General features: G+C 41.0%; 2 protein-coding genes across 4 annotated transcripts in view; both read right to left on the reverse strand.

Annotated features, from left to right (window-relative positions):
- Positions 1 to 378: 378 nt before the first annotated feature.
- Positions 379 to 17,813, reverse strand: part of LOC131245766 (DEAD-box ATP-dependent RNA helicase 13) — a 51,894-nt gene continuing 34,459 nt past the window's right edge. Inside the window, exons 11-16 of one of the 3 annotated variants that reach the window (XM_058245447.1) lie at positions 14,657 to 14,797; positions 14,352 to 14,417; positions 13,394 to 13,555; positions 4,543 to 4,624; positions 4,367 to 4,440; positions 379 to 761 (exon numbers count right to left, since the gene is read on the reverse strand). In XM_058245447.1, the coding sequence (XP_058101430.1) occupies positions 4,385 to 4,440; positions 4,543 to 4,624; positions 13,394 to 13,555; positions 14,352 to 14,417; positions 14,657 to 14,797 (507 nt within the window). In that variant the 3' untranslated portion in view covers positions 379 to 761; positions 4,367 to 4,384. Of the gene's footprint in view, positions 762 to 2,570; positions 2,709 to 4,343; positions 4,441 to 4,542; positions 4,625 to 13,393; positions 13,556 to 14,351; positions 14,418 to 14,656; positions 14,798 to 17,813 lie in introns of those variants that run through there. The other 2 variants (XM_058245445.1, XM_058245446.1) reach the window with 2 other exon arrangements.
- Positions 1,571 to 2,332, reverse strand: LOC131246987 (uncharacterized). Its single transcript, XM_058247437.1, has one exon. The coding sequence runs from the start codon at positions 2,330 to 2,332 to the stop codon at positions 1,571 to 1,573; it is 762 nt and encodes a 253-aa protein (XP_058103420.1).

Consider the following 17,813-nt stretch of genomic DNA (forward strand, 5'->3'; position numbering starts at 1 on the left):
CAGTTCTGGTAAAAAAGGAGGTCCAACCATTTTAAGAAACTAACCAGTGGATCAAAAGCCCTAGGACTGATGGAACTCACCAAGCTAGGCCCTTAAACCACTGGGGATTGTAACATACGACCATGCTCCACAGCCTCCACAGTGGCCCAATCTGCGGTAGCACTGAGGCCTCTCTTTTCTAGATAGCTGTTTCCACTATGGCGGCCATACTCTGGCTGTGCAGGCAGCCTTTTCCACCTTGTGGTGGCTTTCACTATGGTCTAAGGTTACCCCATAAGTAACCCCTTAAATGAGTTAAACGCAGACGTGGTGTGGGCCCTGACATAACCAATACGCCTATAAGGAAACGAGAGAGAGAGAGAAAGAGAGAGAGAGAGAGAAGGTGGAATAAGCACTTAATTGTTACATTTCTGACAACCTCTGATGTGGGTTTAACCTTCATTTTAGTTTCCTTGTCTGTGTAAACATTTAGCTGTTTTTAGCCCTAATGCTTTTGCCTTTTTCTTTCCAAAATTTTTCTGTCTTTCCCAGGTGATTTATTTTATTTTTCTTTTCTTTTTTTGAAGGATACAAGGAAGAAAAAACTCAAAACATGCAGAAAAACTGCATATTCTTCAAGGAAAGTTTTAAAAAAATAAAAATAAAAATAAAAGAAGAAAAGAAAAGGTACAAAGACAGCCTTATTTCTGAAATACAGTAAATAGATACTGCCAACGGCTACAATATTTGGTACTTCTGTAAAAATTCTTTCTTTGCAAGGCCTGCAGAAAAAAAAAAAAAAATCTTGTAAATCAGTCATGATATTTATGATGTATGCATTGACATTGTATTTTGGTTGCATTCAGGTAATATGTTAAAAGACTGAAGGCAAAACTGTTCAAGCATTAGCATATATGGCATGCATATATTCGGGTAGAGCTTAATTGGGGTATGATGATGATGATATATCAGAGTAGAGAAACATAAAAAAGAACATATGATTACACGGGAACCCTGGTTTCTCAAATTTCCAGACGTAGGTTAATGGTTCGTTTTAGCCATGCAAATTTATGAAGCCCATGGTGGGAAAACAAATGGGTTGCCATTTACAAATACCCTATATTTCCATCATTTTGGAAGCAAGCAATCTTGTTGAGCTCCAAAATCCGGTAAAGGCTATATTTTGTATACTAAAATATGATTATGAAACCTAAACTGCTTTATATTTCAAAGCAAACAATCCTCTTTATTGGTCGGAAGATAGATTCATCTTTTGATTTCCCCAGCAACTCCTGCACCATCAGATTGATTTGTTGTTTCATGTCTGCTTGCTCCACGATTTTGGGAGTGTCTGCAGAGGGGTAGTGGGATTTTCTGCTTCCATTCTTGAAACCTTCTTTTTTATATATAAAAAAAAGCAATGGGAATTTATTAAAGAACGGAGGAGAGGAACAAGGGGGGCTTGCTGAGATAGCAGAGCCAAAACCAGAAAAACACACTACAAGCCTAAAAAGAGAAAATTAAAATCTCCAAGACTATATACATTAGAAGCCCATTCAATAAGCAGCTTTTTTGCTCTCGATCCCATAACTTAAGCCGAAGCCTGCGCATTGTTGAAACATCTATCGTTTCTCTCCTTCCAGACCGCCCACCAGATAGCCATGATTGCCATTTTCCAAACCTTAGATCTGACTTTACCCAACTTGAAGCCGTGCCAGTAAGCAAGAAAAGAGGAGGCAGAAGCTGGCACACAGCCACTAATGTTGAACCTTGAGAAAAAGTCCTGCCGGATCTGAGAGATGAACGGACAGTGCACGAGGAGGTGATTGACCGATTCATCGTAGCCCATGCAACATAGACATATGTTGGCGAGCTGCATTCCTTTCTTCATGAGGTTGTCTACTGTGAGAATCCGATTCCTAGAGGCCAACCAAGCAAAACCGATATATTTTGGGGGGGCAGGATATTTCCAGATAAACGGAGAAGCCAACGTTGCAGGGGGAGAGGAGGGGAGAAGAGAAGCGTACAGGGACTTCACCGAGAACTGGGAGGATTTATCTTTGGTCCAGATTATTTTATCTGGATTGGTCTGGGACGGGGTAACCCTGGATAAGCAATCAAGAAGCTCAGCAAAATGAGCAACCTCCCAGTTGTAAAGATTTCTACAGCAGCTGATATCCCACACTAAACCAGATTCAGATTGAGAGAAAAAGCTGTTAATGGGCCTGTCCTTCCTGACAGTGAGACGATAAATAGATGGGAAGCTGTCCCTCAAACTCCTTTTCCCTATCCAGTGGTCCTCCCAAAACCAAATCGCCGACCCGTTTCCCAAATGAAAAGCAATATTCTCCATTACCGAATTTTCGGATCGAAGGATTCCTTTCCAAATGCGAGAAGCTCTGTAGGCTGTAGAATCCCTAGTCCATTCTTGAAACCTTCTTTAATATGCTGTGCAATCAATGCACTTATGTCTCATCCAGAAGAGAGTTCTACTTGATATCTCACCACTTACATAGCATGTGGGAAGTCTTGAAGCTTGAAAATGCCCAAGCCCAAGATGACCAAAATAAACATTTTGAATAGGCCCAGGTCTGAGCAAAGCTCAAACTATGAATTTAGGAGTCTCATATCAACAATAGAGAATCCTGCACATGCTTAATGGACAAGTTCTCCTTGGAATGTTTGGTCCTTCATGTCCTGGGAAGTTGAAATTTGGAGATAAGAGGATCCTGAGAAAATGGATTTGAGGAGAAGGTTGGAAGATATGTAACACGAGAAATAAAGTGAAGATCAAAGTGTTTTCAATGATTACATGATGGTTGTAACCACACAAAATGCATGTGCCAGGAATGAATGTTTAGCAACTGAAATGAAGTGAAATTTTCCGGGAAGGTGGGTAAACAAAATGTCTTGCCTCAAGGTGTCATTGAACATGAGAGCTTTCACAGCTTGTAATGAACCCTCACCCAATTTATAATTAACTATTACTAAACTGGAATTGAAATCCAATTGACATGTAAGCAGTGAAGATGTGAAGGCAATGAAGCCGATGGAGCTTCAGCCGGCAAAGCCCTCTGGCAATGGATTACTCTTCATGTCTCCAACTACCTGGATGGGATTTCATTGCTGCAACTAGTCTGCATCTTTATGAAGGAATGGAATATAGCCAGGGATAAGACAACCGGAGCTACCAGGAGTTTCACCTTTGGAAGGTATGGAACGCTGAAGGAGGTGGAAGAAGCAATGCAAAAGGGTATGGTAAGATCTATGCAGGGAAAGAAATCAGGGTTTTGATTATACAATACGGGCCATAATACAGAAGAGGAGAACTGCCAGCAACACCACAAAGATCTTGAAGGGAAGATGGAAAGGTCTGACAGGGATTATCAGGACATTCTGCCAGCAAGAAGAATCTCGGTCAAAGGAAAGAGGGGAGAAGGTTCACAGAAGAGGGGAGGAAATCAAAGGGGGAACAAGCAAACCTGTCTCTATAGAGGTCTGTGATGGGTCAGTTGGTAGTTGACTGAAGGGAGGTAGAGCCATTGGCAAAAATCTCCCAAGGCAGCCTGGTGGCAATGCTTGCTGACCCAGTGGTCAGTGTGTGAAAAGTCTGTGATTGCTCAAACATGAGATAGGGCCATCAGAGATTCCAATCATGCATAAGAAGGCTAACCCAGGGGAAGGCTTTGGGTCAAAATGGAGTTTGGGCAGCATGTCAAGAGAGTGCTACAGGATATCACACGGCAAATAGCAGTTTCAGAGTGCGACTTGCCCTGATACGCAGTGGCTTTTTTTTTTTTAATCGATAGGTAAATGGGCTTGAAGCTGAGACATTAATGTTGAACCAAGCACTCTCTACCATTGAGATACGATCCTGAACCCATCTTGATACACCCACCAAAACCGATTTTCAGAACCTTGCCCCTGGCCGAAGGTAACCTTTTCTGCTAAAGGATTTTACAAGGTGCATTTCCCTAAGCACCCTTCTCAAGATCAAAATTTGGAATTCAGTTGCACCCCCTAGAGTTAAAGCATTCTTTTGGATGGCTTTGTCAAACAAAATCCTTGTGCTCAGCAACCTTCAAGACAGGAATATGACCCTCCTAGATAGGTGTTTTCTTTGCCAGAAGGACAGAGACAGTTCACTATATCTTCTTGCATTTTGTAATAGCCAATGATGCATACAACTTTTTTAACCTCTGAGGCTAGTTGGTTCCAAGGACCATTTTGAGGTTCTAGTGCCATTAAGGCCAAAGATCCGATCTTTTCCAACATGTGGAACTAGAAACTGTGATTTTCACGTGGAGTCTAAAACATCACATACAAACAAAAGTATCAAACTGTAAAAGTCTAAGAAATGATACCAGCATAGAGCCAATGTGAGTACATTCCCAAAACATAGCTTCTATTTGCCACCATCTTTCTTGTGCTTCTTCTCTCTCCTCCTTTGTTCACGCATACCTGGTGATGGAAAGACCCGACTATGAAAATGTTCCAAATAAGCAGCAAGGAAATATCTCAAAAACAGCACAAACAAGCAGGTGTAGAGGAAAACAAACATACGTTTTTTCTCGTCTCTCCTTTTTCTTCTTCTGTTCTCTATTGTCTTTTGTCTTTCTGCTTCATGTTTTAGGTCCATGCAAACCTAGCAAATATATGGAAAACAAATTATGCAAACCTCAGATATGCAGAGCTCAAAAACCTCAACACCAACACTTCCAAAGTAACACACACACACATGCACGCACACACAAACAGATAAGGTCACATTGATGTGTACCCTTGACAAGGCTCCAAAAGTCAAGCACGAGGTGAGATGGATTGAGCTATTTACCTCATTCTCATTGGAAACAAATTGTGTCCCACGTTTGGATACCATTTCAAATCGTGTCCAACATTTGGATGCCAATTTTTTTTTTTTTCTCATGAATCCAAGATATTTGGATGCCTTTGTTTTGGCAATACATGTCTGGTGCTAATAAAGCAACTATGAAATGGCCATGTAATAGAGATGCTTCAATGTTCAACACGACGTAATGACAATTTATTAAAAGATAAGAACGGGGTTTGGAGGCTAAACTAAGAAAATGCACATGTCGCCAACATAAAAAAGATTATCTCGCTGCACCATCTGTTGCCATAAAATCGGCCAAAGAGTAAGCCAATGTAGAGACTAAACTAAGAAAACAGGAAAAAGAGAAATTAGCCCCTGATTTCATTAACACAAAAATATTAAATCCAAAAGCTTCTTCTTCTTCCCCGAGAAACAGTAAAACAGTGACCAACCCAGCCTGGTTGACTTCGGTGAGTACCAGGTTGACCGGCATGGTTTGCAAACTGCGACATAGACTACTGAGTTCTGTATTCAAACACCATACAAAAATCTGAAAATGATCAATTTAAGAATTTTATAGACAGAATTACTCCAAGATTTATCTTTCAAAAAGAAATTACTCCATCAAGATTTGCCATTGAATTGCTTGTGACAATATTGGGAAGTATGGACCTGGTGGGAAGTTAGGCATTGTTTATCATGTGGGAAATATGGCTGACATATTCAGGTATTCAAGGCATTACGGATGGAAATAAATGGAGCAAAGTTTCATCTGGTTCTCTATGGCTTTGAAAACTCTCTTCACACCATGTGCGTTCCTTATATTGAAAGAGGCTAATTTATTTTTTTTTTTTGAAAGGTGAAAGTGACTAAAAATGTTATCAAGTGGATTAATTGATATGAGAAATATCCTTGGAGGCTTGCAGATATGTTTGTGGCTGTTAGAAATGTTATTTATGATCTGGAGACATCTATTGGTCACATTCATCATGAGGAGAACTCAGAGCCTGATTCATTAGCTAGAGAGGGCATTAGCCATACTTCTGCATTGGTAAGGAATCATTTCATCATTGAGTAATCAGTTTTTTCTTTTGCATTCTTGCAATTGTGCCATCTTTTTCTTCTGATAAAAACTCACCATTAGTTGAAAAATGGAAGGGAAAAAAAAAAAGTATTGTCTGCTTGAATTGAACAGGCATCACTTTTTCCTCAAACATTTATAGATGAAGACGACAACAGTCCTATTCTTTTTTTTTTTTCTTTTTTTCTTCTTTTTTTTTGACAATAGAAAATTTTATATAAAAAGAGGAAAATAACAAAACAAAGGAGGGCTGAGAAGCTGAGATAGCCCCTCCGCTACTACCTGAGAAAAAAGAAAATTACAATCCTTTAGATTATCAACAGCATAAGCCCACTCTACTATAAAATGGATCACCCTATTGACGGTACCCTGTGAAGATTTTGACATGTCATTAAAGACCCTCCCATTTCTTTCTTCCCAAACAGCCCACCAGACAGCCAAAAGTGCCATTTTCCACAACTTAGACCCAGTGTTCGTATTATCGGCGAAAAATCGATATTATCGCCGATAATTTCGGTATCGCTGGACTTGCGATACCGAAAACCCAAAAATTCGTTTCTCTTCCAAATATCGGCGATATATATCGCCGATAACGTTGATGACAACGAAAATATCGACAATTCGATGATTATATCTCTGTATACAGCCTTAAATTCAAAAAAAAGAAACAAAAAAGAAAAAAGAAAAGAAAAGAAAAAGAAAAGAAAAAGAAAAAGCGAGAGATATTAGATTAGATAGAGCGAGTAATTGAATAGATTCATACCTGTGGAAGGAGAATCTAACGGAGCTACCCGCGTTGCGGCGGCCGCTGCGGAGGGATGGCATGAGTTTTAGGGTTTTGAAAGAGGGATCGCAGCTATTTGCTTTAACTTTACCTTTTTAGCTTTTTCTAAAGTATGCTTTTTCCACCGTTTAAAAGCATATGTCACCACTATTTTAGATGGAAATAAAACTAATACTTTAAGTAACTTTTAAGTTATTTTAGAGTGTGAGTTTCGTATCATGTAATAAAACTGGTTCACCACCACTTTAAGAAAAAAAATGCAGCTTTAAAACAGCTAAAAATTTAAATAGAGTGGGATATTTATGGCAGGTGAGGCCCTTACTATGGGGCACACCATGATCTACGTATTCTTTATCTACATTGTCCACCCATTTTGCCAAAACGTTTTACGGCATGAGCCCAAAAATCAAGATCCAAATCTCGTGGACCATACAACAACGGTGATTGAATGCCATACCATTAAAAACTTCCTTGGGCTCACCTTAATCTTTCCATAATGTTTATTTGTCATCTAACCAGATGCTAAGGTCACTTGAACATGGATAAAGGGAAAAAGGAAATATCAGCTTGATCCAAAACTTTTGTGGCCCATTTATGGTCAATCACCATTGTTTCCTATGATGAGGTCCACTTGAGAATTGGATCCACTTCATTTTTAGGTTCATGCCCTAAAAGGATCTTGTAAAATAGATGGATATAGAATACATAATTCAAAGTTGGGGCCACCCTCTTAAGTGAGGCCGAGGCCACACATCATCCACTCCCGATGGTTAGAAGCATGGATGGATTGGATGGTTGGATGGATGTTTGGATTGATAGATGGGATGGATGGATGGATGGATGTTTGGATGATTGGATAGGATGGATGGGTCGGTTGGATGGATGTTTAAATGGATAGATGGGATGGATGTTTGGATGATTGGATGGTTGGATGGGATGGGATGGGATGGATGGATGGATGGATGATTGGATGGGATGATTTGATGTGGTGGATGGGATGGACGGATGGGTCGGTTGGATGAATGTTTAAATGGATAGATGGGATGGATGTTTGGATGGATGGATGATTTGATGCAATGGATGGGATGGATGGATGATGATTTGATGGCATGGATGGATGGGATGGTTGGATGGTTGAATTATTGGATAGATGGGATGGATGGATGGATAAATGTTTGGATGATTGGATGATTTGATGGGATGGATGGATCGTTAGATGGATAGATGGGATGATTGGGTGGTTGGATGGTTGGATGATTGGATGCGATGGATGGATGGATGGATGTTTGGATGATTGGATGGGATGGTTGGATGGATAGATGGGATGGATGTGTGGATGTTTGGATGATTTGATGGCATAGATGGATGGGATGGTTGGATTATTAGATAGATGGGATGGATGGATAAATGTTTGGATGATTGGATGATTTGATGGGATGGATGGATCGTTAGAGAGATAGATGGGATGGTTGGGTGGTTGGATGGTTGGATGGATGGATGATTGGATGCGATGGATGGATGGATGGATGATTGGATGGATAGATGGGATGGATGGATGATAGGATGGATAGATGGGATGGATGTATGGATGTTCGGATGATTTGATGGCATGGATGGATGGGATGGTTGAATGGTTGGATTATTAGATAGATGGGATGGATGGATAAATGTTTGGATGATTGGATGATTTGATAGGATGGATGGATAGTTAGATGGATAGATGGGATGGTTGGGTGGTTAGATGGTTGGATGGATGGATGGATGATTGGATGGATGATTTGATGTGATGGATGGATGGGATGGATGGATGATTGGCTGGATGGATAGATGGGATGGATGTGTGGATTTTTGAATGATTTGATGGCATGGATGGATGGGATGGTTGGATGGTTGGATTATTGGATAGATGGGATGGATGGATAAATGTTTGGATGATTGGATGATTTGATAGGATGGATGGATAGTTAGATGGGATGGATGGATGGGATGGTTTGGGTGGTTGAATGGTTGGATGGATGGGATGGATGGTTGAGTGGTTGGATGGTTGGCTGGATGGGATGGTTGGTTGGGTGGTTGGATGCTTGGATGGATGGTTGGATCATAATGCATATGTATTTTGTTTAATTTATATGCTTATTTATGCATAGTTGTAAAATGTATGAATGCATTATACTTGTTAATTGGTTTAATGAGATTTAAGCGATTGTTATGCTACTATTGGATTGTTTCTTATGATAACACATGCTTGTAGGCCCCAATTAAATAGAAACTTAATATGTATGCATTCTTTTTTACAATTTTTTAATTCATAAACATGTAAATATGTGTATTTAAGCCTCTACTGAAGTTTCATTGAAAAATTACATCGTTTTACCATGTTTTCCCCGCATTTCCGGTTATCGGCGATATTATCGGCGATAACGATATTATATCTTTATCTCCAGCCAGCGAAACTTGTAGCGATACCGACAACTCGAACACTGCTTAGACCTATAGTTTCCAAAATTGATGCCATGCCAAGCCTGCTGCAATCCTCTCACAGATTGTGGGAATGACCATTGGATGTTAAAGTGGAGCAAGATGGCAATCCAAATCCGATATGTGAAGGGGCAGTGGATGAAAAGATGACCCACAGTTTCTTCATTTTCCATACAGCAAAGGCCAATGTTAGGAATAACCATGCCCCTTTTTTCTCAAATTGTCCACAGTCAGGACCTTTTTCTTGCAAACCAACCAGCTGAAAGAGGCTATCTTTGGGGGGACGTGGTATTTCCGAATGTGATGCGTCAGATCTTCTTCTATAGAAGGGGTGTTTTTTGCAATATGACTGTAGAAGGATTTTACCGAAAATAAACCTGATTTGTCAGGCCGCCAAACTATAGAATCTTGAGAGGAGAGATCCAGTTTACTGCCTTGTAAACGATTGAGAAGCGATACATATTCTTCCATCTCTCAGTCCCGAAGATGTCTTCTACAAATCGGATTCCAAACCACTTCTCCTCCTGTAACCGTATAACAATCTTTCACAAAGACGGACTGATTCTGGACCAAGTGATAAATGCGTGGAAAACTATCGCGAAGAGCTTTGACCCCTACATGTCTTCCCAAAAGCAAGTACGCTCACTGTTTCCAATTGTGATGCTTGTTCCTTTGACAACCTCATCCTTAATGGACAGAATTCCTCTCTATAGAGCTGAAGCTTTGTATTTGGAGGATTTCTTTGTCCACCAACCCCCTTCTGAATAGCCATACTTGCTTTTTACCACCTCATTCCGTTTGCCTAAAAGAGCCCAATTCATGCATTTAAGATCTTTTATACCTGCCCCTCCTTGAATATGCTTACATACTTCCTTCCAATTTACCAGATGAAATTTTTTCGTCTGCCCTGCCCTGCCACAGAAAATCCCGTCTAATTCTCTCTAAAGATGCCAAAATAGGAGGTGGGCAAGTGAAGAGAGACATAAAATATACAGGCAAGTTCGACAATGCTGCCTTTATGAGAGTTAACCGTCCTCCCAAGGATAAAAATCTGCACTTCCATCTAGCAAGATAGGATCGAAATCTGTCTATTACCTTGTCCCATAAAGCAATTGGAGGCTTTCCGAGGCATAGCGGTAATCTGACAAACGTTGGGGGAAGAGAACCCGTTGCACAATGAAAGAATTCGGCGTAGTTCTGGATCTCCTCTTCCTCCATATTCACCCTGATCATTTTAGATTTTGCCATATTAACTTTCAATCCCGACACTACTTCAAAACATCTGATGATAGTCCGAAGATTGCTCACTTTATCCTGCCCTACATCAGAAAACAGAAGAGTGTCGTCCGCAAATTGGATATGGGAAATCGGATTTTCCATCCCTTTCACTTTGAACCCACTAATGATACCTTCTCTTTGACCCTTAACATTCTGGGAAAAGCCTCCCCCACAATTAGGAATAGGAAAGGAGATAAAGGTTCTCCTTGGCGGATGACTTTTGAATCTTGACTGAATTACCCCCATGTTTATTGGAGATACAGAAGTGTCAATTATGACCAATATACCCTGGTCTCACACGCATAATAACAATGATCATACAGTGAATCAGATTTCCTTATATAGAAACAGGGGTGTTTTGGTTCTTTGGGAGGGAGTGTGAATACACTATAATTGCAACATTCATTCTTGAGAATTTGTGCTGCTGCAGGACCGCATCCAATCATGATAGGGTGAAAAGTGAACCCCAAAGCCTACCTGATTTTGAAATCCATTCCTCCAATCTATCAAGGGGCCCAATCAACAGTTCTGATAACCTTTTGGGTCCATATGTACAACCAAATGGCCTTAGAATGGTGTTTACAGCATCCAGGGGATCCGCATGTGGAACCACATGTGTGGACTTTTTCTAGTCCAAACTGTAGGCTTCAAAGGCCCATACAGTTAAGCTAAAATCCTGTGACTGTTTTGTTTCATTATTTAATTTAATTAGGTGAGCAAGTAGTTTGGTTGATTTGTCATTTATATGGTTTTGTAGAGCCCCTATATATAGTGTTGGATTTATCAACGATATCTTGCTATTGCTGGGTGTGGGATATAATAACACCCAAGAATACAAAAATTACAATGTGTTGACAATAACATCATTGATACATGACGATATACCGCAATATTTGCTATATCTGCGATATTTCCTGTGACCATGCCACCCAATACCCCGAGTTAAATCCTTCATTCAGTAAGGAGGGTTTTCTTCCATTTGCTTCTAGTTGAATAAGCAAAAAGCCAGCTGGCAATTAATTCCGCAATCCATCATTGGATATTTTCTTCTCTGTCAATGGCAATTAAGTGGGAGTGATGAATCTACACTTGGCATGTATGTTTTTCCCCCTCTATTTAGGTTCGATCCCTCGCCCATAGGGAGAAGGGGGGGGAGTTCAGTCTCTCTCTTTACAACATCAAAAGGCCAACAATGTGATTAATTAAGAAGGGTGTTGGAGATTACAATTACCCTCTCGACATGGGCGAACAGAATGTTCACCCATGAAGCTAAATCTCGTATTTCATCAAACATAACAGAATCTCCGGGGTTGGGTAACTCTGGATCTGAGACCGAGGTATAATTTGGGCTCTTTTTAATTTTGTCTTTTGATCCTTCTCCAGCACTATAATCCTTCTCCTACTTCGACACATTCCTTGGTTTGGGCGGCAACCCCGTCCGGATCCTTTTCAGTAAAATCATTCTACAACAAGATTCATCCCTCGAAGCTCAGCGCAGATGATGTGATTCCATATGCATTTTGGCCCTATGGGGTCCCTCCAAAAGTATCCTCCTTTCTCTAGTTAGCGGGTAGAAATTGGATATTAACAGTAGACAATCTTCAGAAGAGGGGAGTGGCTCTTCAGAATATTTGCCCTCTTTGTATGAGTGACGTGGAGTCAGTTGATCATCTCCTAATTCACTGCCCCTATGCAGCGCAGCTTTGGATCCACATTCTGAGTATTTTCGAGGTGATGTGGGCAGTGCCGAAGTAAGTTCAACAGTTTCTTTGGGCCTGGCATGGCATTCTTCTGTCGAGAGAGAGATTAACTCTTTGGAGACTGATCCTCCAGGCCTGTCCATGGAATATCTGGGCTGAACATAATGGCTGTTGTTTCAATAACAAGGCTATGCCATGGGAGCAAGTGCCGTGGAAGGCAAAAAGGGATGCATTTGAATGGGTTACAACGCTTCTTCATGTTGACATGATGTGGCTCGAGCTATTTTGCTTTTGTAATTTTTCTGTTTTTGTATTCTTTCCGCCATCTGTCAGGCTGTTCTTCAATAAAATTATTCATAACCCTTTAAAAATTGTAGTTTTATTGCTTGTATTGTATGACATTTGAATGATATGAACTCATTTTGGATATAATTGCATCACTTATGGCTGACAGCATATTGCTTTGCCCCTAACTAACAAAAAACCATCATGTGTTGTATCTTTTTTTATTGTTGGTAGTTTTTTGAGTTCTAAGCATGAAATCATGTGTCTTTTAACTACTGAACTTTCACTGAAATTCCACCATTTTCCTAGTGTTTCCCCAGATTGTGTCCATTACTAAATAGATATTTCCCAAAGTTTCCCATGATATTTCCATATCCCAAGGATGCAGTACATAGTGTGTTACCGATACTTAACATTTCCTATATAGAGATGTGAGGCTCTATTTTCTTCTTGCAGTGGTAAGACTGCACAAACTATCACCCTTTCCATATCTTTCTCCTTAATCTATCTTCTATTCCTCATTTACTTTGCTGCCATATTGTCACTGTGTGTGATTCGATGGAATTTGGAGAAACCTAAAGGTGATTTAATAATCTATCCAAGCTATTGGAATCTGCAAAGTGCTAAGTTATGTTCTCTGCGGTATTCTTGGAAATGAATCAAAGCTAAACTGTTTTAGCTTCGGTCTCCATCTTTTTAGCAGGCAAGATCTATTTCTAAAGAGGATGGTTGTACTTGTACATACTAATTTGCATAAACATATGGTCTTAACATTTCAAATTGATAAAATAATAATAATAATAATAATTTAAATAGCAAGATAGAAACATGTGGTGTTTCTTGGTATCCTTGAGTTTGGCAACTTGTCTCTGTCCATGTTACACAATGCAACAAACATTTGCATTAAGATGTCATGACAGAGCAGCCAAAGTACATGGCGGACCCACTTGCTAAAATAAGTGGGAAACTCATACCTCATTTCCAGCACTACGAAGTGCCTGAAGCGGCTCGATGCAGTCTCGACCAATAACCAAAAGATTTGATTTCTTGCTTTCGCTAGAAATGTTGTTGCTGTCCACCAGTTTCTGCCTACCCAATTCTTCTAGCTGCCCTTGTAGAAGGGTGGAAATCCCAGCCTGAAAACAAATAATAATGAATATCTTCAATAATTATCAGATCACAAAAGTATTCCACAATTGGATTTTTCTTCGTTTGACTCTGAACTAGTTGCTCTCTTTCGTTGTCTTATGGTCGAATCCTGATCTATGCATATTTCATGAATTTGTTCCAGTGTGATGAATATGTTCCAGTGATGTGTGAAAGAGGGAAGGAGTTTGGAGAGAAATTGGAGCAATGGATGCTGAAGTTGCAAAGGAGGGCTCCTTTATTTGAAACTAATCCTATTCATTATCTCCACTGGCTGAGGGTTTCGGTAAGTTTGGTAGTATTGTATCTCTCTTTATCCTGCACGATAGGAGATCAGCAAGGAGTATGGGTTTTGCTTCTGTTTTAGATATTGGTATCTCAAAGAGGCTATGAAAGCCTTGGAGATTATGATGCAGAAAGCTAGCTGGTAAAGAGATTCAGATCTGCGAGGCAGGAGACGAAAATTCATGGTTCAAGGGGGCAAAGCTATCTGCTATAGTGTGGGGGAGGGTCCAAGATCCCCAGGTTCAAAACAGCAATGCGACTGGCTATGAAGACGGTTGAGCAGTCTTGTCTTGTGCCATTGTATGACTAGCAAGTGATCTGGCAAGAGAACCGTAAGGTTCAAGTGATCAGTGATCAGCATTGTGGCAACTCGACAAATATTTCCCGTATTGTAAGAGGTTTTCTTGGTGATCAGGCAACTGAATATCTATGCATACCTAACATTCAAATAACAAAATCTATCCATGTAAAACAGGGAGAAATTGATTGAATAGAGATTACCCCTGCCAAATAGCGATGCGAAAATGTCTTTGGTTGCAATGGGCGTGTGAGGAGTATATTCAGCTCCTGTAATTTGAAATAAAATGGAATTAGTTACAATGACTATTGCAAGTGATGACCTTCACTAATTTTCGGAGAATGAATATATTTTCCCTCTTGCACCAGTACCAATAGCAATCACTGGATGATTGATTATTGGATATGTATTTTCTTTCTTCTTTTCCTTTTATTAATAACTAGGCCAATCAATTACAAACACAAAGGAGTATGTTACAGCGAAGAGAGAACATCCATAGTTAGAAAACCTCTTGAAGTTTCTTTAAGTGAAGACAGCTCATTTTCTTTTGTTTAGAACTTTTTACTCTTTCTTCCTCACTTCCACTGTCCTCCACAACCAATTCCACAGACTCTGCATTCCGTTTGAACCAGTTCTTCTTTGCCTTTTCCTGGAAAACACAAAAGAAAGCAAAAAATTCAATATGGCAATGAATTACCAAGTACATGGTAATCGATGAGAACTGATCTCCATCATGAGAAAACATATGCTAAAGCTTAAGTGCTGTGACAAAAGAAGAAACCCGTGAACATTAGCTCAAGAATGGTGTTGGTGTTGAAATTGACTAAAGAGGGCTTGAAAAAGAAAAAGACAAGGGGGAGAAGTAAGCAAGCACGAACACACACAAAAGCAATCAGCAAGACTAGGAAAGAAAGGGAACATGCTTACTACAGCGGCGGGCTCATTGCAGCTTCCATGTACATGCCTAAACTCAAGAGCCATACCAAACAGAGTTAAGCAAAGTGAGATCACCATAGCCTCATAGCTTTTCTACTTTGCCCTTTTACTTTCACCTATGCGAATCCGACTCCTAACCAGTTTTGTTTTGTCTGGGAACATCCTCTTTCAAGTTGGGCAAAAATGGTTATGCAAAGGCCGTTAGGTAACGGTATCAATGACACCCATTACATGCTACAAGGGCGTAATGCCCTGGCAGAAGCAGAAAAGGGAAGGAGATTGCAACTGAAGAAGGGGAGGAAGAGGGCTGGACTGCAGTCAGAAGCAGGAAGCAGAAGCCAGAGATAGAAGATCTTTGTAACTCAGCCCTGTAGGAATACCCAACTCTCTTCATAGTTGGTTTTCTAGAGGGGTGGTTACCCATCAACTTCTCCAGGGATGGCAATACTGGGGAGGTCATGGAAGTGGTGGTACCTCACAACCAGTAGAATCTATTGAATCATGGTTTCGCTTTCGTTCGGATGAGGATGGAGGAGTTCATGAAATCTGTTAAGATGCTACATGGAAAGAGTTTCTGGGGGCATAAGCTCTCGGTCCATAGGGTCCGGATCGGAGCTGAGGATAAAAACAGAGAGGGAGATGGAAATCTGCCAGGGACCTCGTTACAAAACTAGGCAAAGAAGAACGGAGGTCTTCAAAGGCTACGCCAAGGAATAGTATGGGAAGGAGGGAGATCCAAATCTTTTAGGGCTGTTGTTACTGGGGAGGAGCAATAGTTTAAGCCAGAAGGGGGGAAGGGGCAGGGAGTGAAGAAGCAGATCTAGAAGGGAGACTCTGGCCAAGAGCTAGCAATTAGGGTCAACTTGACAGTGTTGGAAATGCTTGGGAGACCCTGCAATGGTTAATTGCCGCGACTATAAAGGAGGGAGCCTGCCTCAAATCAAGTTCTGGCTTCTTTCTTGTTGTGGGATACAGGAGGAAGACGCCATGGTGAAGCCGCTCGAGGAGAATGATTTGTGGATCTTGCTCAAGCCAGCAGCGAATCTGGATCATATGGTGGTGGCTTGGGCTCTCTTTGTTTTTTCTTTCTTTTTTTCTTTTTTGAAGGAAGACTATTTATTATAAAGAATACAAAAAGAGAAAAAGAAAGCAAAATACAGCAAGAACCTCCCAAACAACAAGTCCCAAAAACCCCACTCCCACCTGCAAGCCTCTAAGTACGCAGAGTCGCCACCCACTGAAAAACAAGAGACCTAGATGAACAAAACACCCCCTTCGGATTACCACGAGTGTTTGGGAAGCATCTGAAATTTCTTTCCTTCCATAAAACCCACAACCCTGCTAAGAGAAACAGTCTTCTTCTGTTTAACAACAATCCAGTCAGACAAATCCGGAAGTGGTTGGAGAGATCCACTTTCGGTCGAGAGGAAGTTTGGTTCATGATTTAGGGGGTACCTTTAGAGATCTGGTTCCGAGAAGCTTTTCTAGGGATTGGAACTTGCCTGGGAGAAGTGACCGTAAAGGAAGCTACAAAAGGAGGAGGAATGATCAACGCAGCCCAAATCTATGTTAAGAAGAAGAGATCGATTGCAAACCCAAGGCTGATTGAAGTCGTAGTTGAGGAAGACTGGATTTCTCTCAGGGTGGAAAGGGAGAGCTGATGGGGAGTTCCAAACAGATGGGGATAAATCTAGCATTTCCAGGAAGCTAGAAGCTCGAGGGGTAGAGGTGCTCATAGTTAGGGGTGTGAAGAAGAAGTACTGAGGCAGTTCTCCAGTGGAGCACCATTCAAAGGAGGCAACATGTTGCCTGTGTCGATTGGGTGAGGGGTGGTGGGGCAAGGAGTTAGGCAATGAGGTGCTAGCACGCATAGGAGGTTATACAATGGGAACAGCCAATCCCAGCCCCTCAACGATAGGTGGCTCAGTGTCCAATCCTCTCGGTTCGGAGCAACGCGTTGAGTTCGAAATGAGACAAAGCCAAGAAAGGTCTTTTATTTGGCAAGCTACGGTTCTAGATCAGTAGGAGATCGTTGTCCGAATGAACTGTTGCTCTCAACATGTGGAAAGGGAAGGCAACCATCTCGTCAAGGTGGCAGTGCCTTTGACGAGTGTAAAAAGTGAGGGAAAGGGAGTTTTATCACTTGTGCCCTCTTCCAGGTGTGCGGTGGAAGTGAGTTTTCGTGCATGTGCTCTTGACCTTTTAAATCCTCACACGTGGGACTTCTCAACACTCATTTTAATTCAAAGGGGAGAGCCTCTTCAATTGATGGGAGAAATTGCAGAGCTAGAGCAGCAACTAAAGGAGACAGAGATAGTGGATATCAGCGAAGTAGATTCCGATTACGATGATCGGTTTTCTTCTACGAGGACAGAGGACATATTGTGCTTTGATGTGTGCGAGGAAGCCGACCAAGTCTCCATTGAGTCCGGAGAGCTGAGGGAGGAAGTCAGGGAGGCTGAAGGAGTTACGACCATGGCTTGTTTGGAGGAACCATATTGAATGGAAAAAGAATGCTTCTTGTTGGGAATCTAACCCCAATGGATAGCCTTTCTGACCCTCAGGTTGTCACACATTTGCAAGCTAGAAAGATGGGGGGAAATGATATAGACACCAAATCAAGATGTTTCAGGTAGGCAATTTATCATCCAAAATTCCAAGCTAGGCAATTGAAATCTCATGGAAGAATAGATAATATATGTCTTAGAATGAGTGGGAGGATTGATAGG

The sequence above is a fragment of the Magnolia sinica genome, chromosome 5, assembly GCF_029962835.1.
Source record: "Magnolia sinica isolate HGM2019 chromosome 5, MsV1, whole genome shotgun sequence".
In the NCBI taxonomy this organism is placed as follows: Eukaryota; Viridiplantae; Streptophyta; class Magnoliopsida; order Magnoliales; family Magnoliaceae; genus Magnolia; species Magnolia sinica.

Excerpts from the sequence above, each read along its gene's own strand:
- LOC131246987 (XM_058247437.1), bottom strand. The coding sequence starts at position 2,332 with ATGGAGAATATTGCTTTTCATTTGGGAAACGGGTCGGCGATTTGGTTT.